The sequence below is a fragment of the Enhydra lutris genome, unplaced genomic scaffold (genome assembly GCF_002288905.1).
Source record: "Enhydra lutris kenyoni isolate GAN:26980312 unplaced genomic scaffold, ASM228890v2 scaffoldscaffold13, whole genome shotgun sequence".
Classification (NCBI taxonomy): Eukaryota; Metazoa; Chordata; class Mammalia; order Carnivora; family Mustelidae; genus Enhydra; species Enhydra lutris.
In genome coordinates, this window is record NW_019154097.1 from 20,106,071 (window position 1) to 20,132,127 (window position 26,057).

General features: G+C 54.6%; 1 protein-coding gene across 5 annotated transcripts in view; it reads left to right on the forward strand.

Annotated features, from left to right (window-relative positions):
* Positions 1-26,057, forward strand: part of LOC111145677 (regulator of G protein signaling 3) — a 117,886-nt gene that overhangs the window by 42,092 nt on the left and 49,737 nt on the right. For all 5 annotated transcript variants that reach the window (XM_022500768.1, XM_022500765.1, XM_022500767.1 and 2 more), the window contains 5 exons: positions 1,814-2,010; positions 4,211-4,294; positions 9,443-9,554; positions 15,351-15,394; positions 22,048-22,170. In XM_022500768.1, coding sequence (XP_022356476.1) covers positions 1,814-2,010; positions 4,211-4,294; positions 9,443-9,554; positions 15,351-15,394; positions 22,048-22,170 — 560 coding nt within the window. The remainder of the gene's footprint in view (positions 1-1,813; positions 2,011-4,210; positions 4,295-9,442; positions 9,555-15,350; positions 15,395-22,047; positions 22,171-26,057) is intronic.

Consider the following 26,057-nt stretch of genomic DNA (forward strand, 5'->3'; position numbering starts at 1 on the left):
CCTGGCAGCAGATACCCCTCTCTGGGGCTGGGGTCAGGGGCCAGATCAGAGGAGGGGCTGTGGAACTGCTTCCATCCATCTGTCCCTCTGTCCCTGCTCTCTCCCCCAGCCCCGGGGCTCACATTCTTTCTACTCTAAGCCACTCCTTGAAGAGGCAGGAAGTGGTTTGAGTCTTGCCCCAAGATATGGCTGTGATCAGTGGTCACTTGTGATGGGGATCTGACTTGTTTTTCTCACCCGGCTTGGTGAGAAGGGGCATGCGGTGGGCGTGGGCGGAGGAAGTAAGTGTGAGATCTTCTGAGCTGAGTTTTTCCTCTGAGGCCAGGACCTCGCGTTGGTGGGGAGCTTCCCAGAGATGTTGCTGGGCTCGGACCACCTGTTCACCCCTGGCTGCCGGGACTGGGGTTGGTGGTGGTGGTGGAAGGAGGCCTAGGTCCTAGGATGTGGGCCAATTGCCCACCTGGCAGCAGCGCCTCCCTCCACCCACCCCCCCCACCTCCCCACCCTCCCCACCCTCCAGCCAAGGCCATCCAGGTATTTGCCGAGCCTGAATGCGATGCACTTGGCCTCCTACCTGCTTACACCCAAGAATCCCTGACGCTTTAGCTACTCTGTGTTTTGCTCCTCTGCCCAGTGGACAGGACCCGATGAAGACCTGCACGCTATCTCTTGTTCAGCGTGGGGGGTGTGTCCAGCAGTGTCCCCTGATAGAGGAGCCCCTGCCGTGCAGCCTTCTGCTCTCTTCCCTGAAGCATTTCTCTCTCTCTCTCCTTTTTCTGATTAGAATAATGTGTGAGTTGGTGGCTGACCAGAGTGCCTTCTGGCTGGCAGTGAAGCCTGGGATTTTCAGACTCTGCGGGGTGCCCGATTCACTTGCTTTTCCGAGTAGAGGAGCCACCACAACAAGTGCCACAATAAGTTAGCAGCTAACCTTTGTTGTGCTCATAGCAGGTCCCAAGGAATTGTTCTAGGGCTTTGCTTGGAACGTCTCACTGAATTCTCACGGCAACCCACTGAACTCGGTTCTGTTACTGCAGTTGAGGAAACCAAGACTCTAAGAGGGCGAAGGGAGTAGCTGAAGGTCACCAAGCTAGTAAGCAGAGGAGTGGAATCTGGGCACAGCCACATGGCCTCAGAGCTGGGGTTCTTTCCTGGGAACTGGCCCAGTAGGCGCCGCTCCTTATTTTAGACCGACACAGGTGAGCCAGGCTGCCCCACCTCCCACCGCTAATAGAGGGCAGTCTCCAAAACAGCCTAGGAAAGCCCCCTGTCTCCGCTACCACCGGACCTCCAGTCCCTCTGTTTGTGGGACCCGGAAGGCGAGGGAACCAGTGAGCTGCGCTGGGCTTGCAGAGGGAGCCGTGGGGCTGGTGGCGGCATGTCTGACACCCAGGGCCGCCCAGCTGACTGATGTTCTATGTGGGACTGTAGGTCCGGTGACGTCAGATCTTCTGATTTTTCGAACGTGAGAGATTTTCTGATTTTGAAAAGTATGAGGCCAAACTGATAGGTCTGATCTGGGCTCTGGACAGGAGGCGGGGACTGCTGCCTCCACCAGCTGGTGGTTCCCGGCTCCTTCTGAGTCCCAGAGTTGCTTCTCTATGGGTCAGTACCTCCCACCAGAGTGTGAGGGATTTCCCTGCAGCCTGAGACCCTCCTGAGGCCCCCTTCCCTGTTCAGCACCTCCCGCAGGGCCCGGCACGTGGCAAACGCTCAGTAAGTAGTGAGGGACCGGCAGCGTCCATGTTCTGTTTCTGCAGAGGGGCTGCCTTTGCATGGAAATGCATCATGGTCCCCCATTTCTGTTCCACAGAATCTGGCAGTCCCAGTAAAGGGAAGTCCTACACAGGCCTGGGGAAGAAGTCCCGGCTGATGAAGACAGTGCAGACCGTGAAGGGCCACGCCAACTACCAGAACTGCCCGGTCATGAGGCCGCACACCCCACATTCAAGCTATGGGACCTATGTCACTCTGGCCCCCAAGGTCCTGGTGTTCCCGGTCTTTGTTCAGGTGAGCTAGTGGCTGGTCCCAAGGGCTCCCTTGGGAGATGAGACAGAGGAAAGTCCTTTGCCCCAGGATCATTCCAGAAGATTTCCCTTTGGGGAAAGAAATGACTTCAGGTGCACAGGCTTCTGGGGGTTATCCTGAGGGAGCAGAGGTTCCCAGGGTGAGGACCAGGAGAATGAGGGGCTCTTCTTCCCGACACCTTTCTCAATTTTCCCTTTCTCTGGGGACAGGGCAGGCATGATACAGCTACTTGTTGGCACTGCCACGGGGCCTGCTTGCTGAGGCTCCTGCTTCGTGGCTCGTCCAGTGGTTTGCTGTTTGTAAATGACCGAGGGAGAGCCTTGAAGCCTGACGTCTTGTGTGTTCTCCTTGGTCTTAGCCAGCAAGTCTGGCCAGTATGAGCTGGTGCCTGAGATTCATTTCGATGCCCCTCTCCTATGCCTCCCTCTGCTCCTCCCTTCCCTTCCTCCCCGTTTCCAAACCTCTGTGTCTTCCACCCCCAGATGCCATCGGTGTGAACATACAGGTGTCTTGTCTGTGTGCGTGTACACACTTCAGAAGGAAAACCAAACAGCCCCCTGTTGTACATTTTCTATCCTTTTTCCTTTTTCAAATTGGAGTTGCAACAGGAACGTTCCCTGCGTCACTAAATACTCTTCCAGCCTTTGATCTGTAGCGGCCACACACGGCTCTAGCTCACGGACATGTATTTATTTAACTAGCTCTCTGTTCAGATAGACTTCTGGCTACTTCCTTTGCTACTGCAAACAGCTCTGTGATGAAAATCCTTGTGCATGAATTGCCCCTTTGATTATTTTCCTTGGAAGAGAGCCCTGGAACTGACATGACAGGGTCATGGGTCATAAACATGTCAAAGGCTCTTTATATATATTGACAAATGGCTTTCCAGAAAGACCATGTTGGTTGGTCCTCTCATCAGCTACATAGAGGAGACATGGTCCCAGGGGCTTCATTTCTGACCACACCTTCCTTCTCCATGAAACTTTGGTGGGTGACACCCTTTGCCCTGGACGGCTCCTGCCTTTCTTTTAGTCTCTTCTCTTTCTCAGGACAGGACCGCGAAACTCTTGGCATTCACGGGGGCTGTTTTTCATTTTCCTTTTAAAATCTTTACACAAAATGAAAATTTGTTTTCAGAAAGTTATAACAACATTTAAATTGCAGCATATGTAAACCCGAAATGGCCTAATGGATGTACAGGTGAACCATTCATTGTAAAGGTGAACCAGTCATTGTATCCGCTGAGATAAAGCCATAGGCCGCGCTGCCCCTCCGGAGGCCACGTTTCCTCCTGATCCCAGCGCCCTCCCCCAGCTCCGGGCCTCCCCATGAGCCCGACTCCTGGATGGTCATCTCCTTGCTTCCCTTTACTTTGACCGCCTCCATGTGCTTTCCTGGGGAACATATTTTCTCGGTCTCTTCTGGGGCCTTGCTTCTTTAGCCTCACATCCTTGGTGATATCCACCCAGGGGGTTGCGCATAGTGGACATTGTTTCATTATCTTTCTTCCAGAACCTGCTTGGTGTTGGGTTCCTAGAAGCCGTGTTATAAATACGCATGCCCCAGGATAAGCCCTGCTGGGCCATCCAGATCCTAGGGAGCTTTCTCTGGGCTGGGCAGGGGGCAGGGCCTCCAGAGCAGACACAGGGTAGGGTGATGGGGTGGGTGAGAAGTTGGGGTGAAAATCGGTCCCTGGGGACTGCTTGCCAGGAAGGAGTCCCTTAATGCAATCGTGTTCTGCATGGAGAGCAGGGACCGGCCTGGCTCTGAAGGGACGGGAGAGACCAAATCTGTCACGAGGCTCTCAGGATCCCTGGCAGTAGGGACTTTCCCCATGAGGCCAGAATGGGACAGATGGAGGAGAGTGGGGGCTGGAGGGCCCCAGGGCCCAGTGGAGTCGGACTGCAAGACCTAAACGTGTGGTTGTTCTTCCTGCCAGAACATGGCTCTTACGGAGGGCTTGGTGGGGAAGGTGGCAGCCACAGTTCCACCCAGCACAAGAGCATCTGTCTTTCTGTTTCCACCTGTGTGTGAGGGGGCGTGTGGGCTCTCGGGCTGGGGGGAGGCTGGAGGCTTCTCTCCATCGGTTGAGAAGGTTCTCTGTGGCTGGCTCTGGCAAGCTTGCCTCTGCCCCACACCTCATTTCCCCCTGGCCTCTCTGAACTGCCCGCACTGTTTTCAGCCTTTAGATCTCTGTAACCCTGCCCGGACTCTCCTGTTGTCCGAGGAGCTGCTGCTGTACGAGGGGAGGAACAAGGCCATCGAGGTAAGGCTTACTTACACATGTGGCTTCACCAGCATCCGCCAGGCCCCTGCCTTCTCTCTTCCTTGTGGTCTTAGAATTGTACAGTCTCAGGGTAGAAAAATCCTGAAGTCTTCCCCCTCCCTCCCCTGCCATCCCCCTCTTTACCGATTGGCTATCCAGCTTATTCTTGTACATTCCCAGTGATGGGGAACTCACCACCTCTCAAAGCTGTTTAGTCCACCTCTGATGGTTAGGACATTTGCCCAGCCCTGCAAGACATCCCATTGTTTGTCCCAACTTCCCCTAAGGAGCAGGAGAGGTGGTAGTTCACCCCGGCTGTGAGGAATGACTTTGTAGATAAGAAGATTGGAGCTGTAAGCCAAAGAGAATTTTTTGAAGGAGCATCAGTTACTCAGGTTTTTCCGGGTCTGTATTAAACCAAATCCCAAATCCTCTTCTGAGGAATAAGCCTGTGATTTCTTCTGGGCTCTCATTCTGCCAGCAGAGGCCTGGGTGTGGAGATCACGCCGATCTGCCTGGGAGCTGGCCTCTGCTTATCTCTAACTAGGGGAATTTCCCTCACCCACACAAGCCCCAGAGCTGGCTCAGGCCTGTGAAATCTTCTTGGCGCAGAAGCTGGAGCCCAGGAATCTGAGTGGCCTATCTGGGGGCTTGCTGCTGATCAGGTCAGCTGTGAGGCTTGGCAGAGCTGAGTGGCAGCTTGGGGGTAGAGGAATGATCGGGAAACCTGGAGGCAGGAAGCATACAGCCAGTTTCTGCTCTGCTGCTGGCTCACTGTGACGTCCCTGTCCTTCCTCAGTGCTCTCATCTGAGCCAGCGGGGGTGCGTGTCTTTGAGGTAGCTGAGGTTAGTGGATCACTAAGAGCCTGTTCAGCCTCAGCCTTCTGGGGCCCTATGTGTAGTGGTGGCTAAGCGGGAGGCTGCTTGTGTTTTTTCTCAAAAAGGGGACCAGAAATCTCTCTTTCTCCCTGGAGAGACCGCATGCTTATTCCCACCACGCTGGCATTGCTCACTACATTTCTGGACGTCCTCTTGAGGAGCTTTCTTAGGAACCTTGGCATATGTTACTGAGAGAGAAAGACTTCATCTTGGTGCGGAGCATTTGAGTTTTAGGAAGGAAAAGTTTCTTGGAGCGGTGCTTGATGAGTCAGTGTGTGATGGAGCTAAGTCAGGTGGCCAAGGGTCAGAGAGTGAGGTGTGGCTGCTAATTCCCAAGACCGAGAGGAAGGCAGAAATGGCAGCTCTCCGAAATACACACGTCTGTCTAAATTTGCTCTTTCGTTTATCCTCTCACCGTTGGGTGCTCAGACACTCCGCACACACTGTGTGTTCTCATAATGTGTGCACTTTACAGAGCAGATCTTCACTTCGCTCCCACGGCATCCTCACGAGAGGCCCAGTTGTCCCCATTCTACAGATGAGGAAGCTGAGGCTCTGTTGAGATTGGCTGGAACCCCAGGGCCTCCCGGCTCATTAGTGGCGGGGCCAGCCTTAGCAGTTGGCTCTTTGGCTTGGAGTTGCTCTCCCATGCTGCCTCTGGCATGTTTGTTGAAAAACGGCCTGGCAAGCCCAGACTGGAGCCATAGCCTGATTACATTTATAATCCATCCCCCAAATCTTTGTTTAGGGGCTCTTCGGAGTCTTAGAAATAAGATATCCTTTTTGAGGACTGAAAGAAGTGATTTGAAAACCAAGTAAATAGGGGAGCCTGGGTGGCTCAGTGGGTTAAGCCGCTGCCTTCGGCTCAGGTCATGATCTCGGGGTCCTGGGATCGAGTCCTGCATCGGGCTCTCTGCTCAGCGGGGAGCCTGTTTCCCCCTTCCTCTCTCTCTCTGCCTGCCTCTCTGCCTGCTTGTGATCTCTCTCTGTCAAATAAATAAATAAAAATCTTTAAAAAAAAAAAAAGAAAAAAGAAAACCAAGTAAATATATTTCTTTTTCATGAGATATGCTAGGAAGCCAAGGCATGGATCTTGGGGCCTTCAGGTCAAAAACATGAACCAGTTCAGGAGGGGCTTGGAGAAGTTTGTAGAACCACAGCATTAGTTGGGACCTCTGAAGTCCTGTGTTCCTGTAACTTTCTAGATGATGGTTCCAGCCAGGTTTTGATCTGGAAGAGGCAGCCCCTCCAGGCACGGGTTTTGTTACTAGAGAGTGCTAAATTGTCAGTTTTCCCTTACCTGTAACAGAAACCTTTATTCCTGGAATGTTCCCCACTTATTCTTCCCCTCTCTTCTCCGAGCGTGCTCCAGTTGGCTCATGTCTGCGAGCAGATGCAGTCTCACCATGAGCTGCCCCACGTCACCCCCTCCCAGAAGTACCACACTTGAGTAACATGCCCTAAGATCACAGGATTATGGCCTACCCTCGCTTACATGTTCAAACAATAGCTGTTGAGTATCTTCAGGGTAGCCAGGCCCTGAACTCACGGTCACAGGGGCATTATGGGGCATAAGATGGACACACCCTTACTTTATGCACTGACTCACTGAGTTTACCATTAACTAAGGCACCAAGGTCTTTTCTGCAAACTCTGCCTTTAGGCAAGATCTCCAGAGGAAGCTTGGTTAGGGCTACTTGGGAGAGGTGAACCTCCAAGTTGCAAAGATTTCCTAACCAAGCAAAACCCTTGACCCTCTGCGAAAGCAGATGTATCCTAGGAGCAGATGTGGGGAAGACACCTGGTGGCTCCCGTGGTCTGTTGGGGAAGACAGCACATAACTGGGTGGTGGAGAAGGGCGTCACGCCATTGTGGGCTGCTACAGCTCTTTGTGGAGGAAGGCCAGCAGGATGCTGGTGACACAGGAGAGGGGCCCCCCTGGCACGCTTGCCCCTCTGCCCTGCCTCCATCTGTGTGCCAGCTCTGTCCTTTCCCTGACCCGACCCTTGGGGAAATTCTCCATTCAGGCCTTAATCACTTCCTGTCTAGACCACATTCTCAGCTCTGGGAATCGGGGCCAGAGGGGCCTAGAGCTTTTCTCACCTTGCCCATGCCTCTTCCCCAATGGCTGTCCACCTAGCTCTCTTTGAGCCTGGGACATTTTTTGACATTTTAGGTTCCTGGCAGACTGTGCCCCGCCCCGCCCCGCCCCCTGCCAGCTTCCCTATGAGTCTAGAGGTGACTGCCAGGTTTCTTTTGAGTGGGAAAGCCTACAGGTTTGCGTAGAGAATCAACCCCTGAGATCCTTCTCAGCTCTTAGATCATTTTCTACCCTTAGCTTCTTCCCTTAGCTTCACTTTGGGTCTCCTTTGTGTTCCTATTTTGGTCCCTGCTCAGATTGTTTCACGGCAGGACGGCTGTAGGCATCTTGCTACCCCTTCATATTGGGAGAGGTTAAGGGTCAGCCAGACCTGGGCAATGGTCCCTGGCTGTGTGCCCTTGGACAGGTCACTTAACCTCTCTGAGCTGCAGGACCCACATCTATAAATGAAGGCAGCGATGTTATTTATAAGTAAGAACCCACTGAGCAGAAAGAAAGAACTTAACAGATGGGGGCTTCTTTTAGTCCGTGTTGGGACAGGACTGTGGTTTGGAAGAGGTCCAGAGAGAGTCACTGCCAAGATCCCTCCGAGCCCCCAGTTTCGGAGCTCTTGTGTTTGGTCCCCATTGGAGAAGCTAGAGTTCCTGAGAGCCTCCTGCTCAACGACACCCCTGTTGTCTCTGGGGCCCAGCTTCCTTCAAACCTCTCTGTTTGCACTGTGCTCAAGAAGCCAAGGGGTCCTTTGAAAAAAATTTATATATTTTTAAATTACAAAAGTAATAGACTCTCTTGTCATACGATGCAAATGAAACAGAAATGTAGGAAGTGAAATTGTACTCGTGAAGAGTGGTATCATAGACATGTAAAAAATGTACACATTTACAGTTTTATTAGGCAAAATTGGATTGAGCTGTAGGCATTTTGGCACATTGCGCTCTTTGGTTGTAGATGCTGATGAGATGCTGTTGAGAACATCCTTATAGTTTCATATTAATTTCATGTGCAATTCATATTACATATCCTTGTAAGTAGAACATTAGAGGTGGACTTCTTAGGTCACCTGGAACAGTCGGAGAGCTAAATGTCACCATGTTAACTTTCGAAACTGCAGCAACCATCCCGCACACGCTCGTTGTGGCCTTTGGGGGTGCACGCCGAGCCCTCTGGCTCTGACTCTTACCTCAGAGGAGATGAAGTGTCAGGTTTTGACACCTCAAAGGGAAGTCCACAGAATTAATAACATTTTGTTTTCTTTGGAGACTCTAAAATTGGATTTTATTGCTTTTAGATAAAGGCCACTGCAGGATTTACAAAACAAAGAACAGTGTGATCTTCAGTGGCATTACGGGATCAAGCAGATTTTTTTTTTGGCCTGAAACTATGCTAAGCATGCCTGTTGGTTTACCTATAATGTCTAAAAATAGCATTTGCCTTTTATTTTTGGAGCAGCTAGTGAATAAAAGAGATAAAAGTCACATACATGTCCGTTTTGGAGTGTAAGTAACTGGCTTTTTCTCAGGCTGATCATGCATTAATGCAGTTAAAATTATCCTCGAGGAATGTGATAAGAAGACCTTATACTGCTCAATGCTTCCATTCAGTCTGCCCAGGGCTGGTGACAGAAGCCTGTGAGGGACCGAGACAGCGACACTCCCCTATCTCTATAGACGAGAAAACCAAAGCTGAGGGTTCGGGGTCCCTAACCAAGTGTTCATGGCTCCGGTGTGGGGAGCCTCAGGACTTCTGGCTCCAAGGGCAGTGCTCTTTCAGCCAGCCGTGTAGAGGAGAATACAAGCAAATGTGCCAACACCCCGCAGCTCGAGGGTGGCGCCCAGCCAGCGGCTCTGGGAAGTCAGAAAGATGGCCTGGCGGGAGGTGGGCGGTGGAGAGGCCTGCAGGGGCCATGTGCCACGGGAGGTGAGGGTCGGATTTTATCCATCTCCCCGCCCCTCCTCCCGCCCACTGTGAAAGTGTAGAAAATACTAGAGCAATAGGGAAGTCCTGGTTGCACATCGTGTCTCTGTCCTTGGCGGAGGCCACACAGAGAGTCTGATCCTCGTTCTGCCCGAGATGACGAGGTCCCCTTACCCAGACCTCCCGGGGAGGTTGTGGCCGCTGGGCTCTGGGCCAGCAGAGCAGCCAGTTCAGTGTGCTCCGTGGTGATGCAGGTGACGCTCTTTGCCTACTCCGACCTGCTGCTCTTCACCAAGGAGGACGAGCCGGGCCGCTGCGACGTCCTGAGGAACCCCCTCTACCTCCAGAGCGTGAAGCTGCAGGAAGGTAAGTGTGTGCCCCAGGGACACCCTGGGCTCCTGCCTACTTGCCCCGAGTCCCACTCCTCCCAGTGGCATGGATGCCCCGGGGCTTCCAGCCATCAGTGGGGCGTCTGAGCATATGCTGTGGGGTCATGTCCAGCTCCTGGGGCTGTGGGGCTCTTGGAGGCCAGCTCCATGCTAGGCTGTGCAATCTGAGCTTCGCTGGAGGCTTCTGGTCCAGACAATGTTTCAGGGAGGTGGTGGGGTGGAGCCGGCTGAGCTCTGGCTTCCGACAGACCCATGTCTCCATCTTGGCCCTGCCCCCCCCCATCTGTGACCTTAGGCACATCTGATTTAACCCCTTTGCCTTTGCTTACGTGTAAGCAGGGCTCCCAGTGTGGGGAAGACAGTTGTACAGATTTGGGAAGGTCGTGTGCAGAGGGCCTGGGCCACGCCAGGTCCCCAACCCCACTTACCACACACAGCCAGGACCCGAGAGCACCGCTCGTATTCCTCCCAGCTGTGTCGCCCAGGCCAGAGCCCCAGGGAGCAGGGGCAGGGGGAGCCTGAAGCCGATGTCCCCTGCAGACTTTCCACAGTGCCTCCTCGGCCGGGGACCGGGGAAGCCTGCTGGGAGTATCTGCTGAGCGGTTTGGTTTGGCGCCTGAAGTCTCTGCCGAAAGGGGCTTGATTTCCTCTCCCATATTATGAAAACAACAACAGACCTGTTTAAGCACGGGCAACAGGGGCAGAGAGGAAAATATTACCCAGTGAAAGAATTCTGTTTTGACGGGTTTTGCTCCAGGAAAACTTCCTGCCTGTTTGCGGACCCGTCCCGGGTTCCTGAGTGTTGGGCGCCCCCGCTGTTCTTCCTCCTCAGAAGCCCAGGGAGTGTGAGAACCTCCACTCTGGCTGCCCCACAGGAAGTCACTTATAACTTCTCCTTCTCTGCCTCAAACTTTCTCCTGCCCACTGACCAGGGCGGCTCCTGAGGGGAAAAAGCCAGTCATCTCTCTTGGAGCTGGCCCCTCCCACAGGGCGGCGGGGAGCAGCCCTTTGAGCAGATGCGGCTCTGACCCTGGCTCCCCGGTGCCCACCCGGGGAGTGGGGGGCAGGTGAGAGCTAGAGCGACTCTTCCCTGGGTTTCACTGCCCCTCCCAGTTTCCCTCAGACCCAGATTCCCCTGCAGCTGCCGATCCCCTGTCTCTGCTGCACCCCTGCACGTGTCCTCACATGCACACTCATGCGGTGTAGCCCCTTCCTCTGTGGCCTGCTCACCCCAGCTCAGACAGTCAGGACCCAGGCAGGGGTGGGCTGATCGGTAACAAGTCCTGACTGATTATGAGAACCGAACCCTTACCCAGTTGTGCTCATCGCCCAGTCTAGGGCCACAAGCCCAGGACCCTCATCTGCTCAGCCTCCTGCTAGAAGGAGGGAGGGGAAAGAAGAGGGGCTCCACCTGGCTATGCTTTGCTGGGGGGGTTTGGGGGGGGAAAGAGGGCAGTGGAAGAGCTGAGGGTAGTAGCTGGGACTCTGGGCTCAGCTCTGCAGCTAACGCGCTGGGTGACTTCAGCTGTTCTCTCCCTTTTCTGGGCTCTGGTGTCTTGGACTGTGGAAGTTGGTTTGGACGAGCCCTTGATGTTCTTTCCCAGCTCTGACACCTCCACATGGACCCTGAGGTTGCTGTGAGATGCTGGACGGTGCCCAAATGTCCTACCTCCACCCCTTGGAGTGCGGTTGGGGGTGCTTGGCTGGGAATTAGCTGGATCTTCCCCTCCTGGAGCCCTCAGACCCAAGCCTTGAAGTTAGAGTCAGCGTGAGCTCGGTCTTCCACTGGGTAGCAGCTGGTCAGAGTGGGTGGTGCGGGGCCTGAGGTGTTGCAGAGAAACCTTCCAGATGCTGAGCTTATGTGAGCAATAGCCTTGGGCAGGCATGGCTTCCTGGAGGTGGGGGCCACATCCTCTCTGGGCCAATGGTGGGGTGAGGGTGGCCCAGGCCCGCTCTCCTCAGGAGGGATGACCACGGCCACCTGAGCCTCCTGGACTGACACGGGTGTTGGGGCATGTGTGCGAGTAGGCGCGTGTCCTGGGCTTGTTGGGACAGTTGGGTGCGGATACATTGTCATGCCCTTCCCGGTCAGTGTCAGCCAGCCAACAGTGAACGTGGCTCCTCGGGGACATGGCTCAGTGACACTGAGCAGTCAGGTGCACGTCCCATCCCTGAGATTTTGCTCCAGGCCCTGCCTCCTCCCCTGAGACAGGCTTGTGGGTCCAGTGTCCCCCTCTCCTGCAGTCAGAGTTGGAGTGGTGGAACCCAGTGTCCTGAGTCCTGGTGCCCGTCTTCTGGCCCATGTCCCTGGCCCCCACAGACACCTGCCGCCGCAGCCAGCACCTGAGTGAGGGTTTTAAGAGGTCCACGTGGGGCCTCCACTGGAGCTTCTCGTGGCAGAATGGTACCTGATGAATGTGGCTCATGCCTCCCAGCGATGTCCCTTTCAAGTCAGCATGTGGGAAAAGTTCAGTCTGGGGCAAAGAGGATGGGAATGAGGAGCACACGTGGCCTTTCCTGTGGGCTAGGGCTGGTGAGGGCTTTTCCCCGGAAGGCGAGAATCTACCCCACCCAAGGACCGATGACTCCTGTGTGTGACTTGCCTGAATGGAGCTTGGCTCTCCCGGCCAAGCGTCCTCCTAGGGTCTAGCACGAGGCTCAGAACATTGCCGGTGCCCAGTGAATGTTGCTTGACTGAGTGAATGTGTAACTGACTAGGAGACTAGAAGCGCTGCCCAGCTTGGGGGCTGGAAAGCACCCTTCTCCAAAGCTCCCAGCTGCTGGTGGCCACTTAAACCTTAAGCCGGCCCTCCTCCTGCCCAGCATCCCCCCAGCTTCAGCAGGTCTGAACGGCAGTGTAATGGGAACAGGCGGAGAGCTCGCACTAACAATTGGGACATTTCTGGTTGTCCGGGGCCCATTGTGACCTCTTCCTGTCTCTGTCGCCCACTGGCTTTGCTGGTCTTTTTGTTTCTCCCTCCCTGGGTGGCCAGCATCCCGCCCACAGGGTGTCTTTCTGGCCTGCTCTGGTCTCTCAGGATGGCCTGGAGATGTCCAGCTGATTCTTGGGCTCTCCATCCACCCTGGGGAGCCAGGTGCGCAGGCTTGGAAACCCAGCGGCTTAGGTCCCAGCTGCTGGAACGCTTGGAGTTAAATTTAGTCAGTTGACATGTGCTGAGTGCATTCTCAGCGCCCACCTGAGAGCTGGCTGCCAGGTGATAGCAGGGGGAGAGTCACGGTCCCACCTCTGGGGGCGTGCAGATGTGTAAACTGGTGCGAGGGAGGGGGAGCAGAAATGGGACACAGGGGTCGGAACACGGGCTTTAGAGGCAGCCATCCTGGGTTCAAATCTCAGCTCTGCCCCTCACTCACTGCATGCCTGTACAGCTTGTTTTCTCTCCCGGGGTCTCAGTTTCTGCAACTGGAAAATGGGAACAACATGCCTCCTGGCTTGTCACACAGCATAGGGAAGGCTTGGCCGATGGTTGAGTTTGGGACCTCAGACTAGGCTGGAGGGGGCTCTGGGAACATGACAGAGGAGTCAGACTTAGGAGGGGAAAAACATCTCTGTGCCTCTGGGACTCTCTCTGCACAGCCCACAGTCCTTGGTAGGAAGCAGGGTTCACCCAGGGGCCGGTGACTTCTGTGGAATTTCAAAATGGTGACGGCAGTTGGACTGTTGGATGGAAAACCCAAATGTGGGCTACCTCTGTGTCCCTTTTTACTCACCCCACATTTCCACACTCTGGAAAGCCCAGAGCCCAGACTTGTGTCCCAGAAGGGCTCCTAAAAGGGTGAGGTTGCTTGCCTGGCTCAGCCACCTCGTGGCCTGCTGCTCTGCAGCTGTGGCTCCTTCCTGGCATCCTGGGCTCCCGAGGCTTGCTGTCCCTTTATGAGGCTCCAAGCCATGCTGAGCACTGCCCCCATTCCGTCCTTCTCTCAAGTGCGGCCAGCACAAGGCTGTGACACGGAGCCGATTTCAGGGGTGGTTCGGGGTAATGTGGTGGGCAGGGGGTGTCACGGCCCAAGAAAGTTGTCAAGCAGTCGTCAACCACCCCTCGCCGTAGGGAATATGTCTGAGTTTCCCCCCAACCTCGGCCTCCTGTCTCCCTGAGGCTCCCCTCTCCTTGGCTTCCCCCCACCCCTTCTAGAGCCTTCTATTCTGTCACTGCCAGCTTCTAAAACCCACATTTCTGTTATTTTCTCACATAGATCTTTTTGTTTCTCCCTTGGCACTAAGATCTGGTTCTGGAAAGTCAAGGAGACATCCAGTACGTTTTCTTAAACAAAAGAAACCACCTCCCCTTGTCTCTACCCTCAGCAAGCCAAGAAGTTGGCAGAAACCTCCAAGTCAGAGTTTCTCAAACATGATGGACTTCGTAGGTGGGGACTTCTCCCTCCCAACCCTCCTGTAGGTGGGGAGAAGTAGAAGGATTTCTTCTAAGTCCAGAGCGTACACCCCGCCCCCCAACTTACTATTGGCCTCTTTGTCTCTGGATCTTGCCGGCACCTCTGGCCCTCGTTTTGCCCAGGGAACTGCCCACGTGCTTGCTCCAGGTGGGGGGCCTGGCTGTCACCCACACGAGGGTCCTCACTCACGACTTTTCTTAGGAATTGGCTTGACCCACTGTCTCTGTTACTTTGTCACCTTTACTTGGCAACACATTTTGGTTTATTGGACCATTTCTTTGATTCCAGTGTGTGTTGAGCCTATTTCCTCACATGAATCATGGACGATAACAGCCCCTGTGTCCTAGGGGTTGTGGCAAGGGCTGGGCTTATGCACGGACAGCACGGGGCACAGTAAGCATGTGGGGTTTTCTACAGGTGGAGTGGTCTTGAAAAGGACTACCTGCCCAGTGAGGTCAACTGCTTGAAACTCAGGAAGTCCCTAACCGTCCCTGGTCTGTGCCCAGAAGAATGAAGCCCGGTGGGGAGGGATGTCAGGTTCCCAGGAGCAGCCCGCAGTAGTCAGAGGAGGTTCAGGGCTTCTTCCACATGCTTGCTAGCCGTCGAGCCACACCTTGTGCTTCTGTACTTCGTTGCCTGTGCCCATGCTGTGCCCATGCCCTCCTCCTTTCTTCCCATCCTGCATTCAAGTTCAAAAGGATCCTCCTGCAAGAAGCCTTCTCCGGCAGCCAAGGTCATCTCTTGGTCTGTGTGTTTCCGAAGCAGTCTGAGCAAATACAGCTTCTGTAGCTCTTCCGCCTTCACTCCTCTGCGGGAGGAGCGGGGAGCCTGACGCTCCCACCCAGCGGCCTCCCAGGTGGGAGGTGTGAAGAATGGGTGAATTTGGGATTCGAGACCGGGGCTCTAGGAAGACACACCAAGGAGCCGGGCCTGGGCTGGGAAGCCGTCTGGGGGCAACATCCAGCCCATGACTGGAGGGAGATCTTGAATCTGTGTCCCTCTGGGTCCCTTAATACAGGGAGCATGGAAAGAGGGAGGCCTCCTGAGATGGACGACAGCTTCCCTGCCCCTGGTGGTTTGAGGCCCCGAGGTGCTCCTGGATACCTGTCCTGGGGGTGGGACCACAGCATTCCTTGGGTGACACTGACCTGCGTGCCAAGGCCCTATTGCCATGTCTCCATCTGCTTAGTTACTTAGTGGGCTTTCCTCCAGCGATTTCCCCATCCCCTGTGCCTGGCTCTTCCTTCTCCTTCCAGGAGGTACCACATATGGGCTTCTGGATGAGGCAGCTGGCGGTGCTAGGGCAAGCTGCTTGGTCTCTGGGGCCGACGCTAACTCAAGTCTCACTTTTGTTCCCTCCAAGGTTCTTCAGAAGACCTGAAGTTCTGTGTGCTGTATCTAGCAGAGGTGAGTCCTTGCCTCTAGATCCACAGAGAGCTCTGTGGCCTGGCACTGGTGAGAAGACATTGGTCTGGGTATAGTCCGGGGCTCTGGGGCCAGGCTCCGTAGCATCTCATACCGCAGTCCTGGGCAGGGTTGCTGCCCTGTGAAATGGGGATAGCAGTCCCTGCCTCAGTGCCTCTCACCTCTGTGTGGAGGAGCAGTGGGCACAGAAGTGTCTAGAAGGGGGGATGCCTGGGTGGCTCAGTCAATGAAGCGTCTGCCTTTGGCTCAGGTCATGATCTTGGGGTCCTGGGATCGAGCCTGTGTCAGACTCCCTGCTCAGCATGGAGCCTGCGTCTCCCTGTCCCTCTGCCTGCTGCTCCCCCTGCTTGTGCGCATGCTCTCTCTCTCTCTCTTTCTGCCAAATAAATAAATTTTAAAAATCTTTTAAAAAGTGCCTAGAGAGGACAGAAGGACACTGTGATCCCCTACTCGGGACACCCTGGTCTCCAGCACCTGGCAGGGTCATCCTGAGGGTGTGGCCTGACACCCATGCCTCACCTGATTTACTTGGTTGGTAGTCTTTCTTCTGGAAATTGCCCTGATTCTTGTGCCGGCCTTTCTTCCTCTTTTTCCAGGTAGTCCCACCCATGACCCCTCCTACAGCATCTTGTCAGTATTTTATTTTATTGTTTTTTTTTTTTTTAAGATTTTTATTTATTTATTTGACAGAGAGAGAGAGAGATCACAAGTAGGCAGAGGGGCAGGCAGAGAGAGAGAGGGGGAAGCAGGCTCCCTGCTAAGCAGAGAGCCCCACTCGGGGCTCGATCCCAGGACCCAGGGATCATGACCCGAACGAATGCGCAAGGCAGAGGCTTAATCCATTCAGCCACCCAGGCGCCCCTTGTAAGTATTTTAAAGTGTCGGAAGGTAATTGCACCTTTACCTGGGCCCGCTAACGCAGGCTAAAGAAAACATTAAGCGTCTGTATTTTGGGCTGCAAGGACGCCCACTCAGTGTGACTGGTATTCCTGCTTGTCTTGGTCTGATCAGAAACACATATGGGCAGTGCTATGCCTTTGTTGAACAAAATCAGGCAAACCACTTACTGCCTGATACAGTTTGGGAGATGCGTATTGTCAGATCAAGGGTTTGATCACAGAAGTCTGTGGTGATGACAAGGCTGAGAGCCACTGAGCCATCTAGACTCTTATATTTTCAGCAGATTTTCTGTTCCCAATCTCATGTCTGCTCCTAGGAGCAGGGGCAGTATCTGTTCCAAGCAAGGATTCATTAACCCCGTTTCTGTCCTCTGCTTCTGCTTACATCCATCCCTCATAACAGTCCTGGGAACCGGCCAGTCTTTTGGGACAAGACGCTCTGGGCAGGGCATGGTCTACACTAGCTGGCCAAGAGGAATACACCCTTTCGAGAAGGAGTGTGTATGTCGCTTGTGACTGAAAATCATTCCTCTGGTTCCTGGCCATGAAAAGAGATGCAGGCCTCCGAGAGAGTCCCCTGCGGGGACCAGACACCTGGGGGAGAAGACAGAGTTGACCAGTTAGCTTCACGGGAGGGCAGAGAGTTCCAAAGGGCAGCAGGCATTGTCGGAGCTGAGCTGGGGACCTTGGCTGCCCCCTGACCCAAGGGCCAGGAAGGCATTGGTTGTCTCCCCCTGCCCCATGTTGGCACTCCTCTACCAGGCCCAGGAAGCAGCCAGCAGAGGCACTGCAGAGCTGGTGGGGATTCAAGTCCGTGGAGCTCTGCAAACAGCCTAGCAGCTGTGAACAAGGCTGGGGAAAGCCAGAGCTTTGGCCCCTCGGCCTTGCCCCTCCGGCTTCCAGTTGTCCCTGGCAGGGCCTGAGATGAAGCTCCAGGTTCTTTAATGCCGGGGGGGGGGGGCCTTCCTGCCAGCTGGTTTGTGCGGCCCAGAGAAAAGCACTTCTGCTCATTGGCTTCCAGGGACCTGGGACCTCCTGGCTCTCCAAAGACTGCCGAAGGGTATTGATCCCCGGCCTTTTAGTTCAGTTAAAGTGCCAGGAGTTCTGAGCCAGAGGGGCTGGAAGATGCGAGCTCACAGGCAGCCAGAGGCCTCTCTTTTCTCCATAGAAGCTGTGGGGAGAGGCACGTCTGGAACAGGAAGCCAGGGTGCCTGCTTGTCCTGTGGTTTTGGATCCCATGGGGAGCCCCAAACTCACGTCTTCACGGGACCTTCTGACAAGTGGTGTATCTTCATTGTCTAACACGCAGTTGGCTCCTGGAAAAGAAAGTGTGGCAGGAGAGTCAGGAGTTTGAAGGGTTTTCCATGGAATCCAGAAAGCCTCAGTTGCCTGGCTGGCCCCAGCTTTGGGTGTTTCCCCGCAGTAGGTCTTGGGTGTGATTGTCCTAGGCATGCTCGGCCCTGGGGCCTCTGTTCTCCTGGACAGGTGTCCCTCAGCGCCTGCAAACCCAGGGGACCGATGCAGCCCCCTGCTAGCTTGAGGGCACTGGGGTCCCTGGGACAAAGGGCATGTTGGTCAAGGACCGTTCGCTTAGAATCCGATCCCGCGCTCCATTCATTGAAGAGTCTGTGCTCTGGGGTTAGGAAGTCCTAGACTTGAATCCGGCTCTGCCATTTCCTAACTGAGTGATCTGGGCAAGTCACATACGCCTCTCTGAAACAAGGCTGAAACAGGGCCTACCTGGCAGGGTTGTCGTAATGATTAAATGAGATTCAATAAGATACCCTGACCAAAGCACTTAGCACAGAGTCTGGCACACGGTGAGTGCTCCGTAAATGGGAGTTATTATTATTGTCAGCTTCATAACGGGGGGAGAGCTTTTCGTATTCATTTGTTCTCCATTAGAGACATCACTAATGATTTATTGACCTTTTAAAAAGAAAGCTAAGAGGAATATCTCATGTTCCTTGTAATGTACACACAGAGTTATACAAATGTGGTCAGATTACAGGCTCTGGAGGAGGCAGAAGGCAGACTTTGACTCTCCTTTCCTGAGGTCTCCTGGGGCCGCTGACTTAGCCTCTCCAAGCCCCAGTGTTCTCGTCTGAAAAATGGTTAACAGCTGTGCCTTTCCGTCCTACCTGGGTCGTCAGGTCATTAGAACTAAAAGAGAGGCTTGTCAAGGCGAGTGAACAAACAGTAGCAGAAGGGGTTTTGGTTCCTACAAAGATAATACTCATTCAAGAACGAGGAGGTAAGGCAAGACAGGGTTTTTAAGGAGGCCAGGAGGACCTGGGTTTCTGGTTGGATTTGAGGATGTTTGAATGCAGAGGCCCAGGCCCAGTACTGCCCCATCAGGAGCCCTCTCTCTGGGTGAGTGACGTGAGGATGCCTTCAAGGCTGCTTAGGGCCACAGCCCTGGATTCTGGGATGTGAGGGCTCAGTGTGCAGTGGCATCAGAAGCAGTGAGTTAAATCACGTGGGGATTAAGAGAAAACATTCATATTGAGCCCCCAGGCAGGCAGTGGGGTCCCTGATTTGGACAGATGTATGCAGATGGGAGTTCAGCTTCTGGAGGGAGTTGGTTCTGTGCGTTCTCTCTTTACCAGACCAACCTCCAAAGCACCTAGAGAGGAGCCTGGGGAGCAAGGAGCCCCTCAGATGTTTGCCCATCTAGGACAGCCAACCCTTAACCCTTGGCCAGGCCTGGGTTTAGGTCTTTGTTAGCTCAGAAGGCTTCTGGATTCCCTAGACTTAGGAGGCTTTCCGCTTCAAGCTCTCAGGGCCAGAGATTCAGCCCCGAACTCTCCTGCTGAATCAGGTCATATGGTCATCATCCCAGGCAGAGGGAAGTATGATTTTCTAAAAAGAGATTATCCACAGGGCAGGGAAGAGGAAGTGGTTCTTGTGGGTGTCAGTAAAATGGACAGAATCACAGCCTCTACTTGGCAAGGTTGTTGGAAGAAGGGCTGAGACTGCACTGGTGAAGCACTTAGTGCTGTGAGGGGTATGGCATGTCGGGGGGTGTCTCAAGATGAGGACCCTGGCAGCCCTGTCACTGTGAGGGGAGGCTCTCCTGCTGTCTTGTAGGAAGGGGCCACTGTCCTCGAACACAGAGCAATGTGGAATAGTACAAAACGGTTCCAGCGAGCTCTGTAGCTGCTCTGAGAGCCGCTGGCTGGCATTGCTCTTTGAAGGCCTTCGTGTTCGGGTTGCTTAGGGCCAAGGGGGAGCATTCCTGCCAGCCCTCAGCAGCCCAGCAGCCTCTGAGGGGGCCTCCTCGGTTTGGGGGAATCAAATCTCAATGGGTGTTTCTGCAAGGCTCTGAGCCTTCCTTCCACTGCTCACTGACGTTAAGAGCTGGAGGAAGCCCTCAGCCACTCCGAGCCTTGGTTTTCCTCTTCCTTGGATTGGGAGTAACCATCTAAGCCCTCCCTAACTCTTCGTGGGATTGTCAAGGTCAAAATGAGAGCATGGATGGGTGTGAAAATACTCTTTAAAATGAGTTAGATAAAATGAATTGTTATTAAGGCAGAATTCCTGCTTTGGCACAGAAAGGGAAGAGGAGGTCTGGCTCCGGGAGATTAAGGGATTTGCTGAAGCCAAAAGAGCTAGGTAAAGGCAGGGCCAGCTTTGTGGAGAAATGGCCTTTCTAAGCTGGAAAGGACCAGGGTCCTTGCCTTTCCCCTCACCTGGCAGGGGAACATGATGAGACGGAACACAGGACCCTCCGGTCAGCTCCTACCCTAGCTGGCTTCCCTCCGGGGAATCTTGGGGTCTTTTTTGCTGAGCTTGTCCTTCCCCTGCAGTGGGCTGGGGGTTCTGAGAAGTGGAGGAATCTGTTGTTAAGTGGGAGGATTTCCTCCCCATATCCGCCCAGTTCCCTGAAGCTAAGAGGAGGCAATTTATTCCCACCGGCGCGTTTAGGAAGATCAGCTTCTGAGCACTTTGGGGCAGGAGAGGAGTGGCTGGTGCTCTGGGAACACTTAGCATGGGAGCCGGCCCCGCCCCAAGAGTGGCATCCCTGAAGGCTGGCGGGGTAGTGGCAGAATTGAGACTGTTGCATGTGGTAGTTGATGATGCTGGTAACCATCTCGGCTCAGAGCCCTCACATGTGCTGTTCCTTCTGCCTGGAAGATTTTCTCCCAAGCACTTGCCTTGCTGGCCTTTAGTATTCCAGCCTTCACCCAAGAGCTGGCCCTGTAGAAAGGCCTTCTCTGACCACCAGGTTCAATCAAGCAGCACCTCTGCCTTTTGGCCTTTTCCCAATTAGTAATTATATTATTTCGTTGTTTATTGGTTTATTGTCTCTGCCCCAACCTGAGTGCCAGAGCTCAGTCTCTCTTATTTGCTTCTTCATCCCTGACCTAGTAGAGTCCCTGACATGTAGCAGGCACTCAATAAATATTTATTAAATGAGCAAAGTGTGGAGTGATAACAACGGTAGCTGCTGTCTGTTGAGGCCTCCGATTGTTCTCCTGACTTACCCGCTCACGAGCTCTGAGAGGGGGTGATGTCGTTACCGTTCCCACTTGACAGCCTTTCCTGAGGTCTACAGGTAGGAAGTGGCAAAGCTGGAATTCAAGCCAGGCCTGTCCAACTGCAAAACAAGGAAGGACTGCATAGAAACACTGTCTTTTTCTCAGTTCCAAGCCATCCAGCTCCTGCTCTCAGCTCCCTGGCTGAGCTCATGTAATCACAGCCCTGTGAGGTTATAATCAAATTCCAGCGGAGTCGGAAAGAGCCTGCAGTCCCCTGACCAGAGTGTTCTAGAGTGCATGATAGCCCTGGGCCTGCTCGACTACCTCCAAACCCACCCCTGCCCTTCCCCCCCAACATGTTCCAGCTCCCCAGGGCCACCTCCCTGGGTCTTGGCAGTGCCCTGATGCTTGTGCCACAGCTGGCCTGGCTTTGACCTCGTCCCGGAAGTCTCTCCAGGAGCCAGAACTTACCGAGGCCATTACTTGCCAAGGACTGTGCTGGGTGCAGATGGAAAAGGCCTTCCTGGAAGGATTTTCTAGTCTAGTTGGGGGGACAAGATGGCACTTGACGAAGTTAGATGGCAAAGCGGGATGGGAATGACAGCAGTGGCCGTGCTGGTGTCTGTCCTTGCACTTGGCTGGGCTGAAAGACCCCAGGTCTGGTCAGACCCAGCTCCTGTGCCAGGCACTGGTGTGGCCACGTGACTACGCCTGCCAAAGACTTCCTGAAGGGACCTGAGTTTCTGTTTGAGTTCTGTTGTTATGTCTGTCCAACTGCCCATCTAACCTGGGCTTTGTGATCAGATCCTGCGCCATGGTCGGGGGGAGGGGGTTTGTGAGCGGGAGGTGGGGTCCTGACTCCATAGGGCATCAGAGGGCTGGAGACCGTGGCCCTCTGGGTCCCCCATGTGTTCCCCCAGCTGCCGCCTTGTGCTGCCTGTCCCCGGGGGTGACCTCACCGTTTCTGTCCTGTGGCTCTCCACAGGCCTCCACTGTGTTGGGAACTAACGCCTCCCCCCGCACACAACCCGCGGGCACACACCGCGCGCTCGCCAGCTGGCCCCCGATCCAGCTTCCCTGCTCCTCGGGCTGCCTCGATGTCACTGGGGATTAGTGTGCATTTGTGGCTTTCACCTGGCCCTCCCCTCCCTCTGCAGCCTCACCCTCTGGAATCCGGGGACGGGCTTGGGCCTGGGAGCCCCCTGAACCAGGGAGCAGCCCTGACCATCCTCTCCTCTGTTTGCCCTGACGTCAGAAGGCAGAGTGCTTATTCACTTTGGAAGCGCACTCACAGGAGCAGAAGAAGAGAGTGTGCTGGTGCCTGTCGGAGAACATCGCTAAGCAGCAACAGCTCACGGCTTCGCCCCTGGAGCGCAAGGTAAGGGCCTTGCTGGCGGCCGTGGCCCTGGCTGCCCGGCTTCCCTTCCCCAGCCCGGACCCTCAAGCCTCCGCATTGAGCCTGGGACCAGCTCCAGCTTAGGACTTGGACCTGAGCAACAAGCTCTTGGCAGGGAAGCCCGTGCTTGAATGTCTCTCCCTCTCGGCATGTCACGGGGTCCACTGAGTGGGTTTGCTTGGCTCAGGTAGAGCGACGGTGCCTAAGGGAGCATGGCCATCGCTTCTCGGCTCCATTAGATGGTTTGCCTCTGGCCAGGTTGAATTGGGGTTGGCCTTTTGTTGCCGCCTGGCAGGGAGGCGCCCTCTGCCACGGGGTAGGTCGTGCCTAGGGGTAGCGCACTGGATGTTTGACACTGGCCGAGGGCTGGTACCATTGGGAGGCAATGTCCGCAGTGGAAGCTGTTCTGGTTTGATGCAGGCCATGGCCAAGTGGAGCCAAGTAGAGTTGGCTGGGGATGGGGGGCCAGCCAGCTGGAGCATCGGGGAAGATTAGAGCCTCCCTGCTGGGCCTGACTGGAGATGGGTGCCCCGAAGCTGGTCCAGCGCCTGTGGAGGGGATGGGAGCCAGGTCATGGCCTTCCCCTTTGTCAGCCGGAGGCCAGCCACTGGGCACAGCTGTATTTCCCATTTGTGAGTCATGCAGGTAAGCTGGCTCGCGGCGAGAGATTGAGCCAATAAAGCTGGTGGCCAGGTCTTCTTCCCCATACGTTTGGCAGGCTTACGGTGGGGGCTGCCGGGACGGGCCTGCCGAGGACAGGGGACTTCTGGGCAGCCGCGCCTGGTGTGGTGGCAGATAGCAGCCCCGCGACTATTCCCTCATGAAGGGAGTAACAGTCTGAGAATTTGGTCATCTCAGACTTGGAAGTTATTTTGTTTTATACCAGCCAGAGACAAGAGTAACTTGATGAAGGAGGACAGTGGGAAGAGCATGGACTTTGACTCACGCTCTGCCACTGGCTGACAAGTCACTTGACCTTAGGCAAGTCTCACTGCTGCTCAACGCTTTGGTGTCCCCATCTGGGAACAACAGTTCCTCCTTCAAAGGGTTACTGGGAGCGGGAAATGAGATGGTACAGACGCAGTTCCTGGCACAGTGCCTGGCATGCACTGGACGCTTGCTCAACCACAGCGGTGGGGACTGCACTGCCGCACCCCCCACACCCGCCAGCTCCTTGTTGCTACTCTCCCATTGTCAGGCTCTTCTGCTGACCCGAGACCTGTCGCTGACACTGTAGGCTGCCTGGTATCCTTGATCCCGACTTGGTCATGGTCAGAAACCAGGCCATTCTCTGCACTGGGGCGGTCCCTGGGATGATTCATGGTTGAACTCATGCCCCCCTCCCCCAGCTTTCTTATATTTTGGGTTTAGCTCCTTCTGGTGGGTGATGGGGAAGAATTCTTTCTGCTTCAACTTCAGTGTTTTCAGGCTCTGGAGTGTGTTGACAAATGTCTTCTCGGTGCCTGGGGTGGTCTCTCCATCTCCGGTTGGGAGGGCAGTGTGAGTGGCTGAAGGTAGTCCGAGTTTCCGAGACAGGCTCTGGGCCCTGCCGGCTGTGGATTTGGCTGGCGGACACTGGAAGGACCCCAGAGTTTGGGGCCCGGCTTTGGGGCCATGCCCAGACCTATGGGCGCCCTGGGCTGGCAACAGTTAGGTAACTCTTCAAATCAAAGCTCTTTAAATGTGTGTTTACTGGAGCAGCTGTGTGTTGGGGGGAGAAGGGTAAAGAAAGAGCACTGGGACAACCTCAGAACTGCCCCCTTGCCTGAGAACTAAACCCTACAGTGGCCCTGCACAACCCCATACCCACCATCCTAAGAAGGGACTTATGGAAGCACCTTCTGTTAGGCAGGCGAGCCCCCTTGGGGTCTCAGGCCCAACCTCCCCCACCACACACACTTCAAGAGTCTTAGCAACTTACTCCTTCTGGTCCATTATAAAAAGCTCCTTGAGAAAAATTCTGGTAAATATGATTTTTCTCCAGGCCCATGGAGTTCCAGGAGCGTTCTAGCAACCTTAACAACTTGGCCTGGTGGCCATCCAGCCGACTGGTCAACCACCTGCACTCAGGTCCACCAGGTCCTGGCAGCCTCAGAGGTGACCAGGAACGTCTTTGCCAAGGGCTAGGCCACAGCCTTTCTGCTAAGGTTGCTGACCTCCAGGGAGAGAGAAGAGGGAAGGCCAGGCAGAGCTCAGGCCCCAGCTTCTTGCTTTTCAGGCAGAAAGAGTCCTGCTTCATTAATTTGTCCTGAGTAGCATGCCTTTATTTATTTATTTATTTATTTATTTTAAATGCCTTTTCCTTGTTCTTTCTGAGAATGCTCCGCCTTCTGCCGGCAAAAGGGAAGGCTTTGCCCAGGCTGCTCCCTGCCCCACCCCAGATGCCTCTCTGGGGAGAGAAGGGTTTGCAGGGGGTACTCCCCGGAGTCCCATGCTGCCCCTTCTCCACCCTGTTCAACCGTGTTTGCTGATCCCTTGGAAGGGGGGGACCCTTCATATACCTCAAGGAACGCAAAGTTCTTCTTCCCAAGCTTGTAAACCGTAAACGGGACGCCCTGAACATGAAATGCTTGTTGGGAAAAGCAGAGGGTGGTGGAAGAAGATGGATTCCAAGAACAACAGAGAGACAGATGGGCCACCACCTGTGTGTGACCTCTGCAGCAGTTTCCTCAGTGGTCCTACTCATGCATTGGTCAGGTGGCTCTTTCTAGCTCTTTGAACTTTGGGATGGTCTTGAAAGCTTCCCAGGGAAGATTATCATGGAGGACCTGGGAGTATGCAGTCTCCATGAGGGAACCCTGTCCTACAGATTTCCATAGGACTGGATTGCCCGTGAACTCTAATGCCTGTAGGGGCCAGGTCTGTTGGGGCAGTCACAGGCTTTCTGTGCTGTCCCTGGAGCACCTGTGGGTTGCAGCTGGGGTTGGGGCCCTCCACTGGGGCAGTGTGGACACAACGAGGCAGGCAGTGTCCAGCATGTACCCCTTCTCTGGGGGCTCCTTTGCCTTTCTCCAGCTCCCTTGGAGCTGCCCGCGGTTAGGGAAGAGGCTGCCCTGGGTCACCCACGTGAATTCTCCTTCTCTCTGTACAGTTAAGACCCAGCTTCCTTCCGCTCCCCACACCCTTCTTTCTCATCAGAACTCTCCCTCCTTACTTCAGTATGGATTCCTAGAGGGAACCTGCCTTTCTTCTGCCTTGGATAACTTTCACTAGACTGCCCCCCATGGGGAGGGAAGCTGGGATGCTTCTAATCTAGAATAACTCACAGGTAGTCCTGCCTGGGGCCAACGGGGGCAAATAGGTGCATCTTTCTTTGGTTATTCAATCAAACACACAAAACAGATGACTCCTCTGTGCCAGACACTGGGTTAGGTCCTTTGGGGTCCCAGAGATGGATGGGACCTATCCTATGGAACTTTCCTTTCACTGGGCAGAGGCGACTAGGAATGGTAAGCCACAGTTTAAAGGTGAGCCTGTTGGGGTCCTGAGAGCCGTCTGGCTGGGTCTGGGCCGCACATTCACCGTCCACTCTGGGAACCTCCTCTGAGCCCCCACCACTTGCACGGCACGGGCCTGGGCCAGGGGAAGCTTCTGAGGAGAGCAGGCTGCTGATGGCCGTCAGGTAGGAGAGGGGTGCAGGACAGCAGGAACAGCTCCGTTCTTAGGGTGCACCCCGGACTCCACGGTAGGAATGCACAGATGGATCCGCCACGCTCTTGCCTTGCAAGATCGCAGTCCAGGGGCAGAGACAGATATGCCAACAGACTGCTCAGAAATAATCCGGCAAGTGATATGGGAGGCGTAAACTCTGACCACCCTATGAGCTCAGGAGAGGCACCGAGCCTCGCTGAGACTCAGTGTTTTCATCA